Consider the following 11279-nt stretch of genomic DNA (forward strand, 5'->3'; position numbering starts at 1 on the left):
GACCTCATATATTTAAAGGTGAAAGTGATGAGATAGAAGCTGCGTGTGGCTCCTACAATTGGAACAATGATATGCGTATGGGCATATGCCATACCTTAGCTTGTCTCTTCCCAATGTAACCTTTCACACATTAAAAAAACCCCACTTCCATTAATGGAGCATGCAATAAATGAGTGTATAATAATGTTTGTATTTTTGTTAGCTATATTGTTTATATTAAAAATGGTTTTACCTTTTTTCTTCAACTTTTATTAATCACTTTTTATACGAAAACTAAAAAAATATATATGTGAATTTAATTTTAATTCATAGATAATATAAAATATTTTGTCAAATTATATTTATTTTTTTAAATAATTATTTATATAATTAATATAAAAAAATTATTTTTATTTATGTAATATTATGTAATTAAAAATATATATAAAATGCATCAAAATAATTAAATTTTATATTATATAATTTCTCGTTAACGAGTAACGACAAACTCTTCCTGTCCCTCTCTGATGTCTACTAGTTAGTGCACATATATACTTGCATGATAATTATTTCATGTAACATTATTATCTAAGCCAACTAATTTGTATATATTTAGTACTTGTGTGGACTCTGTTTTCTCCATTATAAGATTTTTATTTAGTTATTTATTTTTGTAGGGACATGTATGTTCAAAAGATGGCAGAGACATAAAGCAACCTACGATATCTTCAATGTGATAGATTAATTTTTGATTTGTTGTATTAAAAATACCATAAACAATAAAAAAAATTGTATACTACTATACAATTATAAAGTCCGTTCCAAACATGAATCCAGAACGAAACATACCCATATTTTTAAAAGATTTTTATAGGCAATTTTCTTTTTATTTTTTATTTTTCTTAACGCAATAATGGTAATATTATATGAAAATATATATTTATTTATTTTAATTTCTCAATAATTATGATTTAGTTTGAATAGTTAACTAAATCAATGTATAAAATATTTTAAATAATTTGTTGAAAAATCAATTGGGCTATAGAAATTGAAGTTACATATGCACTGGTTTCAGAGATAATATCGTAATAAGATTCTTCTAATACCACGGCAGTTCCACGATTTCATAATCCCTAGACTATTAAATAGTCTCAATAATAAAATATATCTTTTTAATTTTTAATAATTATTAAATAATTTTTATTTAATTTTAATTATAAATTATTTTTTATATATTATTTAATTATAAAATTTATTTTTTATTTTATAAATTATTATTTTATTATTTATCTATTATGTTTATGTTAAAATATAAACAACAATAAAATAAATTTTTTATTATTTCTGACCTCCATAAATATTTTAATAATATTTTTTATTTTTTACATTCGTAAAAGCCATAAAAATTGTGTTCGTTAGTAATTCAATTTGTTAAAAGTACAATAATTAAATGAATTTCGTACGACAATATGAATTTTTTCAAAATTCAATCATTTGAAAGGGTAACATAATCAATTGAATATCCACATAAGTCCTAATCATAATGACTTCATATATAGCACAGTGCAAAATTCAATCGATTGATAAGAAAAACTCATATTATAGCTAATTCAATTGTGCAACACTCCCATTTGATTAAATTTTGAAAAGATTCATATTGGCGTGCAAAATTCAGTCTACACTTCCAATCGAATAAATTTTGAAAAAATTTATATTGTTGTGCAAAATTTACTTGATTGATTGTACTTCTAATCGATTGAATTACCAATAAAATATAATTTTCCTAGTTTTTTATGAATATAACAGATAAAAAACTATTAATTTACATTATCAATATATTGATGAAAATCGCAAATAATAAAACATCTATTTTTTTATTATTTTTGTTTTTAATTATTAATAAATATGATAAATAAATAATAAAATAATAATTTTTAAAATAAAAAATAAATTTTATAATTAAATAATATATAAAAAATTAATTTATAATTAAAAATAAATAAAAAATACTTAATAATTATTTATAAATTTAAAATATATTTTATTATTAGAACCATTTAATATTACAAAACACTCAAATCCTCTGTCTATTAATACAAATACTACCGATTTTTTAGTTTACACAAGAGTTGGAATTTATAAATTATAACAGTGGAGTCACTTGGTTCCGGAAGAGTACTTAATGCAAAAACTAAAATGAATGTCTCAGTTTAATTAAGTTTAACAACGAAAATATACTAATAATATATATTTACATTGTGTTTGTAATAACTAATAAGAGGAAGAACTGATCAAGTGTGGATATGCTATTTATTAGAGGATATGCATCTCAAATTATCATTCTGATCACTAATAACTTACACGTGCAATGTTGTGTTATGTTGGTTCTTGATATTTTTAGTGTAGTCAACACTGACAGTTAGATTTTTCTCACATTTTAATTAATATTAAATTAACAATAATATTTTTTAATTGTGATTTATTATAATATTTTTTAAATTGTGGGATAATTTAATTTTTTTTGGTGACTAGAAATAATTTAATTTAAAGAGTATAAATTAAATTGTTCGATTTTTAAAAAATAGATAAATTGGGTCATTTAATTTTTAGTCACAAAAATTAGATTATCCAATTTTTGTATTTGAATTCTCCGATTTATTTTTAAAAAATTAAAAAAATTTAGAATACACAAATCGAATTTCAAATTTTTTTAAATATAAATTAAAAAATTTGATTTGTGCACTCTAAATTATTAAAATTTTTTAAACATAAATTGAAGAGTTTAATTTGTATACCACTACTTCTCATAATTTTAAAAAACACAACAAAATTACAATATTTTATATCACTTATCCTACTCATATATAATTTTTTAGCCGATTTTTCTGACTTTAGCTTACCTACCTGGTTGCCTAATTTTATTTCGATAAAAATATAAATAAATAAATATGAAATTAATCATCCTTAAATCCAGGGAGAGAGAGAAGTGGACATGATAAATTGAATTAAGACGAAGAAATTCCTGTTCCTTCGGCCTCAAGTACGAGATTTTGAGAATTCTTGTTACGAAGGTGAAGGTTCCGGAGGAGGTTGCTTTTGCTTCCATCTCCCTCGGTAGTTTTGTTGCGCCTCTTTTTTTTTTTTCAAAAATTACAGACACCCCCACCAAAAGCTTAAAACTTTAGCATAAGGTAAATTCTTGTTCATTTCTTCACATTCTTGTTTATTTTGATTTATTAGGCATGGTGGTCTTAGGAGCAAAACAATAAATGATTAGAACATGAGATTTCTGGATGCATAATTTGATTTTTTTTGGGATTGGAATGGTAAAATCAAATTTTCATGCCGATAAATTTGTTATTTTCTCCCAAAAAGAAGAACAGAGCATTGTACTATTGTACTATTGTATGATAAACTGTTATGGAATGAATCGTTTTGTAATTTACACAGCTTTATTAAGAAGAAGGTGAACTTTATATCAACTAATGCGAAAGTTTTACCCTATTCATATAATAAAAAGAAAGTTTTATATTTAAATGGAATTGTATACATAATTAACTTTTTATCATGCCAGTTTATATAATCAGTATTCCACTCAGAACATGCATTTGATGTGTTTGATTTTATGTTTGTTTGTGTTTGTAGATTGGCAGATAAACGGATGGCTAGTGTGGACCACAATTGTTGTAATTCTCTCCAAGATGACAACAAATTCACTCCAGCACCGCCAACGCCACCACCACCACCACCTCCTCTGCCCCGTTCAGCAGCAACTAGTTGTTGTCCTTGCAGGCGCCTTGTGGCGAATTATAATTCAGCGATGAGAGAGCGCAGCTATGTATCTCCAGCAACAATAGAATTGTGGGATCGTCTTTTTGATTCAGGATTTAAAGCAGATGTTAGGATTAATACTGGTAACGGCGGCATTGTTTACGCTCATTATAACATAGTTGTAAGTGCATGGACTCCACTTCATTTTGTATAATAGTAGTATGATTTTAGATATAAATTTTGTTTATTTGATGTGCATGTGTGTTGCTGGTTGGATAATGAAAATCAATTTTGTAACAGGCAGTGGCATCCCCCGTATTAAGAAGCTTGCTGAAGCAAGGAAATTTTTGTCGGAGGTGGAGATCAATCACAATCAAAGGGGTACCACATGATGCTGTTCGGGTTTTCTTTCGATATTTGTACACTTCGTGGTATGTTTAATCTCTCAATCATCCTTAAAATTGTCATAGTGGTAGTGTTGAAATCTTTAATATCATCTATTTGTGAGGCATGACCGGGTCATCTTCTCTTGAATTTGTTTGCCTAAATTACACACAATTACTTTTTTGTTCTGTTCAAGTCCATCCATTCATTTGCACAAGACTTTAATCATTATCAACATTAATTTGACCCACGTTTGCATTCATTCTATTTTGTGTCAAAATATGAAGAAATATTTGTTTCATGTACTGAAATTTTATGTGCATTTCTTTTTGTCACAGTTATGAGAAGGAAGAGATGGAAGCATATGTACTACATTTGTTAGTGCTGTCACATGTATTCGTGGTTCCTCATTTGAAGCGGGAATGCGAGCAGAATCTAGAATCAAGTTTCCTCACGATAGACAATGTAATTGATGTATTTCAGATTTCATTACTGTGTGATGCTCCACGGCTTAGCCTCATCTGTCACCGTATGATACTTAGCAACTTCAAAGCAGTTTCAGAGTCTGAAGGATGGAAAGCGATGAAGGAGAGCCATCCAGTTTTAGAAAAGGAAGTTTTGGAGTCCATGATCGAGGAAGAAAATGTAAGGCTCTTCTCTCATTTTACTATATAACTTAGACTCTGGGAGAGATAATATCCATGATGATGGTTCTTGAAACCTTTATGACCAAATTCTAGAGTTCGATCCTTGTTGATTATGGATGGTTTTCTATACTACACTTATCTTGTCTGATTGCCTTTTGATGAACTCATAATTCAGAATAAAAAGGAGAGGACCCGAAAGATCAATGAGAGGAAGATATACATGCAACTGTATGAGGCGATGGAAGCTCTTGTTCACATATGCAGAGATGGCTGCCGAACTATTGGCCCTTGTGATAAAGATTTCAAAGCAAATCAGCCATGTAAATATGCAGCATGTAAGGGGCTAGAATTGCTCGTGCGACATTTTGCTGCATGCAAACTTAGAGTCCCTGGAGGTTGTGGTCATTGCAAGAGGATGTGGCAACTATTAGAGCTGCATTCCCGAATATGTTCTGATCCCGATGGTTGTAGAGTTCCCTTGTGCAGGTAAATATTTCATCATTTAATTTCAACATATTAGTGGTGTGAAATATTTTACATTTACTAAACTCTATATTGATGAGAGTAGAAGTCATAAAAATGACAATATATATTGATTGATTGTGTAGTGTCTTTTTACAATGATACTGCATTAGAATTAAATTTATCATGATATATTTTGTTTTAAGATTTTATTTAATGTAGTTCAATTTTGTAGCTGAACTTTTAAATTTGATCAAATTTATGTTATTGCAGGAACTTTAAGCAGCGGATATCAAAACAAAGCAAGAAAGACGAAATCAGGTGGAAAATATTGGTTAAAAAGATCTTGAGAACAAGAGGTATTGGAATAGCACCATGCTTTCAGCAGCAATAACAATAGCTTTTGTGGTGGATACATAGGATCATAGATTGCAGCAGCAGTTTTAAAGCCAACAAATTATATACTTGTTGTATGTGTTAGCTATAAATAAATCCTCAAAAGGATTACTGTTGCTCCTCTGAACATCAGTAATAATAAAAATATATAATTGAAGCAGAGCATTTTTCTTGTTATTGCTGCTGTAAAATTTTGTTTCTCCCTTATTATTTTAAGACCTAAGAATTTTGGAAATTGTAGCCAACAATTACAAGTTTTGAACCTTTAAACAACTGAAAATCATTCTAGAAGACCAATACACGTGATGTGATTCAAACTACTCATTAGCTTTTGTTCAGTCGATCTTCTTATGCAGGGAACAATTTTGTATTTCATCTGTAAATGTTGAGAGTTTAAATCCACGACTTTTGTGTTACAAAGTTGAGTTTAATACATCCTAGAATGGTTCCGTAATGATCATGAAACTATGTTATAAGCGTGATATAGAATATGAAGCATTATGAATTTATACCATATTGTAGAAAAATATATTCAGACAACACTTTGATATACTTTCCACGCTGTTGCATACAAATGGATGGTGTAATCTAGTGTGGCATGGTGGGGTAAATCTTAAACACTAGATACGAGTCACAGATATAGGAATTGCCGAGGATAAATAAACTGATATTCATTATTATTAATAATTGATTCAAAAAATACATATAAGAGGCCTCTTGGGTGAAATGAAAACATTCTACAATATGAGCAAGTGTGGAACTCATTAATCTAACGTAACCTATTTCGACTATAGCATACTGCTGCATAGTTGAAAGAAACAAAACAATGCATCCCCCTTTCCCTTTGCACCTCCCATTTGAAATTTTTCATCTAAGCTTTCAGGTGGCATTGAAACTCTGCCAACCCATCGTTATCCCAACTGTGTTGCTAAGGATTTTGATGTTCGAATCTAAGATATGGTTATACTTCTTGATTTACTAGTAAAATCCTTTTGCCATTGTAAAAATGGTTTTAAACTAAAATATTCCCAAAAACATTCATTTATGTTCCCTGTTTCTTTTTGTATTCACAATACTAGAGGGATGAGCTTTCCTCGTCCGAGCTTGTATCCTGCTTTGCACTGTACCTGTTGAGAACAGGTAATGGTGCACTTGCGGCTATGCGGAATGATCTTGCGGAGCCGACAATTCTATCATGCATCCTTCCCACTTCCTTGCAGACCAAATCCAGAATATTTAGGAAGTCTCTTACAATCATAAAGATTCTGAAAGGGTGGGCTTCTTCTTTTGCTGTATCCCCATGGAAGTATTCTGTTACTTCTTTCACAAGGAACAAGGCCTTCTTCTCATCAGCCTTAATCCTCGTGATTTCTTCTTCAGCATATTTCAGAAATTGCTTTGTGGAGTTGAAGAAATTCCCCTGCGTATCTGGCTTCTCATATTTCAATACCAGTCGCACTTTATCAAGCCCTGTTTCGAGCTTCGAAACATAGCTGCTTAAGACATCTGAATCCATTCCTGCTGCTTTCTTAACATTACTAAGGTCTCTACTCAGCCCAGCCACAACTTGTAATCCTTGCTTCTTAAACTCGTCCTCATTGAATTTGGAATCCATTTGATTCTGAACACTACCATTCGTGGATTCCCCGCCTCCATCTTCAGATCTAATAATCTCCTGGACCACAAAGTGAAGCAATGTGGTCTTTCCATCTGTTCCCTTTATATCTACAAGTTTTAAGAGTGTGTCAAGTTTGAAAGCTTTGGCATCGCCTCTATTGGTGCCGACATTCATTCTGTTTCCTGTTCTGAGAACAGCTTCAAGGAGTTTGAGGAATAACCGGCTGTTCCTTAATTCCTCACTTGCTGCCTGAAAAACATTAACAACTGATTATCAATTAGTTTCTCAGATACAGCCAAGAGATTAAAGATCACAAAGGGAAAGATCAAGCAAGTCAGACCTCCAGGGTTTGAAAAGACTTCCTGAGATAGTTGACTTCTGAATCAAAGTTAGCCCTATATAGCATAGCTTCAACCCTCTTAAAGGCAAAAGGGATATCAAGCACAGCTTTAAGAAACCTTTCCGCTGACCCAAGTTTTGAGAGGTCACCATTGTAGTTTTTGAGTTTTATCTCTTCCTCTTTAGTAGGAGCCATCTTTACTAGTGTTTCCAATAGCTCAGCACCCAAAGCTTCAGGATTCCCTGTTTCATCCAAATGTGGTGCCATGAATGTGATTGCAAAATAGAAATATAGGATATAGATAGTGACTGGTTCAAGATAAAAATGAACAACAATGTGACAGGGGAACATCCTATCTTCAGAAGTTCAGATAACATATGTTAAATACTCATCATAGTAGATTAACGTAGAAAAAGAAAACATCATCTTTGGATTAGAGGATTGAAGTAAGTATTGGCTGCTGATTTGGATTTTATCATTTGTGAAATCCATGGTTCTCACAAACCTAGGGTGCTTTTGCTTTTAGAGGAACCTTGACAGTTACTGCCCATAAAGATCTAGATGGGTAAGGGATTCTTACAGTGACAACTGACAATGGAAATATGGAGATTATTATATAATAAAAAGCCTTCACAAAAAGAAAAAAAAAAAGAGTTTAAAAGTGAAGTAAAAAATAATTTAAAAGGTGAATTAAAAATCATTCTCAGCTGGTGGTGGAGGAAGAATCAGTGTGATTAAATATTATGGTGGATGTTGGTCATTGTTTTATACTTCTAAAGGACGTTTTATGACTAAAGCAGTATCGCTAATGAGCTGGATTTTATCTTTGCCACTGTTTGTAATCGACAGTTCCGAACTACCTAACATAGAAACGGTCTTAAAATAACATATTCATGCACATGGCATGATGATGCCGTTTAGACGTTTCCTCATCTGATTTAAGATGCAATGATGATGACGTTTTATTTAAGTTCTCTATCTAAGCACCGAGTTTCTTTATATACGATGCGTTCCTCTTTAGCTAGTTGGCACAAAATGACACAGGTAAACTTTATTATATGACTCCTCTCCTTTGTCATCATATTTAAGACATTATATTTTTGTAGGTAATACCCAAAGCTTCACTTAGAAAATTCTGCACGTCTTTGCTAAGTATGCACATAAACCCGTGAATAAAAAATAGTGTAGAGATCACTGATCGAGGTTCTAAAAAGTTGAGAGCTCAATCGCTATCACTGTCACTAAGTAAGAAAACACACTGCCTATTTTAACCAAATTGAGAAAACGTGACAATCTTGTCACCAGCAGTGCATTTGAAACGGGAAAGAATGGAAGGAAAAAGAAGGTACCATCTAAAAGAGCTTCGGAGACCTCATCCCTGGTGACATTTAGTGCCCTGAGTAGTATAGCTATGTTCTGAGACTTCTTGGGGTCAAGCACCCTGTTCTCATGATCAATGGAAGGCAGAACCGTTTTCTTAGGAGGTTCTTTAGGGGCAGAGTTAGTGGCATTACAGCCAAATAAAGACTCCATCATGTCCTCATTCAATCTAAAAATACAAAAACAAACATCACATCCATTATATACGGCATAAAAAACAGTATTAATTTAGTTTCAGAGTTGAACAGTGTACTCACTGGAAGGAACTGGATTTTAACTGGTCCCACACAGTAACACGATCTGAGGAAGCACGGACCTTATCCCAATGCAAAGCTTTTAACTTGGGTTTTACTCCATCCGTTTCATTGGCTTCATGCCTCTCGGAAGAGCTCACACTTTTTTCACCGTCTCCGTTTCCATTTCCATTTTGCTCTGAACTTTTACTCACCCTAACACCAGAATTAGAAGCCTCGGGATTCCCTTCAGTTAGAGAACGAGACTGTTGCTTTCTCGATACAGAAGATGAGGAAACACTTACTCCCGGAGACCCTGTTTTTCGCGGTGGTGGAGGAGGAGGTGGTGGTGGTGGTGGTGGTGGCCGATGATTAAGTGGGTTCCCAATCACGTGCGGGGGTGTGTTTGTGAGTGTTGACTGAAGATGCGTTAAATTCGGTGCTGGGGGAGGAGCTGAGAACTTTGGCTTTCTAGAATGTCCCAAAGCCACATGCTCTTCCTCATCCTTTACCGGTGGCGGCGGAGCCTTCTTCATAGGCGGTATGATGACTTGTCTTACATCCGGCGACGGACCAGACAATCGCGACTTTGGTGAAGTCCTCTTCGAGAACGGAACCGGAGTCGGCGTCGAAGAATTGGCTTCCTTCCTCACCGCTGGCGCCACGGCCGCGGGGTTACCGTTGGACAGATAACTCTGTCGCGAAACTGGCGTGTAGTACCCGTCGTCATCTCTAACCGACGAGTTCTGCGGCGAGTGAAACACCGTGTCGTGGCTCTCCTCGTCGGACGACGAAGACGGTGACACCGCCGGCGGGAAATTCCCGTCGGGAGGCTTACTGAGAGGCGGCAATGGCTGCAACTCGGGGCTCGGACGGTACCGATCCGACCGCTTAACGGAATTTAGTTTGTGATATGGCGACCTGATTGGCTCACTCGCGTTGGTGCGCGTGGGCTCCACGGTCCCAATGTAGAGAAAGCTCGATGGCGGTGGCGCTCTCGAATCATCCAAGTTCCTCTGCGAGTTTCCACCGACGAGCTTCTGTGTCTCCACATGGTGCTTGGCCCTGTGCTTGTACACGAAGAACGCCAGCGCCGAGAGCATCCCAAGCGTCACAATTCCGACGGAGATGGCAATTGCCACCTTCTTTGTCCCCTTGGTCGGCTGCGTGGCCGTCGGGTTGGCGATGGTGGTGTTGGAAGATGTTGATGGCGCTGATTGCGTCTGATCCGGTGGTGGTCCAGCCGGATACTCATGGAAGAATGGAATGCTGGTGTCCGGAGTGGGTGGAGTGTCCACCGGCGGTGGCAATTGAGCAGGCGCGGGTGGTGGCGCTGAAGCGGCGGGGAAAAGTGGTTGGTGGAGGATTCTTCTTGTAATGTGAGATTCATTGAGGGGTTTAGCGAGGGATAATATGGACAAAAGTGAGATTATGATAATTAAGAAGAGAGAGTGATGTGGTTTGAAATTGAATTTCATGCTGAATTCGCGTGGCTTTTGGTGGTTGTTAAGTTTTGTTTCCCCCAATTCATGTCTGGGTTTTGGTTTCCGCAAATTGCTCTCCTCACTTGGAGAGAGAGAGAGAGAGTGAGTAAGAGAGGAAACTTCTTTTAGCTGTCTAAGATCTAGATGCTCCAACAGCTTGCGTCAGCAGGAGCCGCACTTTTTAATAAATTATGTTACGGGATAGTCAAATGTACATTTTTTCTTGGCTGTAAGCGCTTCATTTACCGTGTAATAAATAAAGGGTATGTAGGGGGAGATAGACTATTTTCTCTATTTGTATTAGGGAGAATGAAACGTGGCAGTGTTCGTTGGAGTTGTGTGTTTCGTTTTCATGGAGAGAGATAGTTGCAAATACATTAGGACCATGATGGTTGGGGAGTGGTAATATTAAAAAAATTAAGTACCTTCATGTTCATGTCCTTTGTAGTTGTTGATAGCTTGCTTTCTTTCCTTGGTGCGTTTGTTAAGCAAGAAGGGCAAGGAACAGATTCCATATTTGATGCTCTTATGATATATTCTCTCTGACGACTCTTTGTCTCTGTCCATTCCTTGGCCACCCTGCTC

General features: G+C 34.6%; 2 protein-coding genes across 2 annotated transcripts; one reads left to right on the plus strand and one right to left on the minus strand.

Annotated features, from left to right (window-relative positions):
- The first annotated feature begins 2913 nt into the window (after positions 1-2913).
- Positions 2914-5816, plus strand: LOC130980108 (BTB/POZ and TAZ domain-containing protein 4). Its single transcript, XM_057903751.1, has 6 exons — positions 2914-3170; positions 3625-3931; positions 4051-4181; positions 4473-4779; positions 4957-5267; positions 5517-5816. The coding sequence occupies exons 2-6, from the start codon at positions 3641-3643 to the stop codon at positions 5635-5637; spliced, it is 1161 nt and encodes a 386-aa protein (XP_057759734.1). The 5' UTR covers positions 2914-3170; positions 3625-3640; the 3' UTR covers positions 5638-5816.
- A 456-nt stretch (positions 5817-6272) lies between these two features.
- Positions 6273-10831, minus strand: LOC130980107 (formin-like protein 6). The gene is made up of 4 exons (XM_057903750.1): positions 9235-10831; positions 8947-9146; positions 7598-7839; positions 6273-7506 (listed from the first exon to the last, which is right to left on the minus strand). The coding sequence occupies exons 1-4, from the start codon at positions 10686-10688 to the stop codon at positions 6715-6717; spliced, it is 2688 nt and encodes an 895-aa protein (XP_057759733.1). The 5' UTR covers positions 10689-10831; the 3' UTR covers positions 6273-6714.
- Between the last annotated feature and the right edge of the window lie 448 nt (positions 10832-11279).

Source organism: Arachis stenosperma, chromosome 5, assembly GCF_014773155.1.
Source record: "Arachis stenosperma cultivar V10309 chromosome 5, arast.V10309.gnm1.PFL2, whole genome shotgun sequence".
Lineage (NCBI taxonomy): Eukaryota > Viridiplantae > Streptophyta > Magnoliopsida > Fabales > Fabaceae > Arachis > Arachis stenosperma.

Excerpts from the sequence above, each read along its gene's own strand:
- LOC130980107 (XM_057903750.1), bottom strand. The coding sequence starts at position 10,688 with ATGAAATTCAATTTCAAACCACATCACTCTCTCTTCTTAATTATCATA. Across the intron at positions 7,840-8,946 it reads CTCCGAAGCTCTTTTAGATG|GGAATCCTGAAGCTTTGGGT; the intron begins GTACCTTCTTTT and ends TGGATGAAACAG. Across the intron at positions 7,507-7,597 it reads AGTCTTTTCAAACCCTGGAG|GCAGCAAGTGAGGAATTAAG; the intron begins GTCTGACTTGCT and ends AATGTTTTTCAG.
- LOC130980108 (XM_057903751.1), top strand. The coding sequence starts at position 3,641 with ATGGCTAGTGTGGACCACAATTGTTGTAATTCTCTCCAAGATGACAAC. Across the intron at positions 3,932-4,050 it reads ACGCTCATTATAACATAGTT|GCAGTGGCATCCCCCGTATT; the intron begins GTAAGTGCATGG and ends ATTTTGTAACAG. Across the intron at positions 4,182-4,472 it reads CGATATTTGTACACTTCGTG|TTATGAGAAGGAAGAGATGG; the intron begins GTATGTTTAATC and ends TTTTTGTCACAG.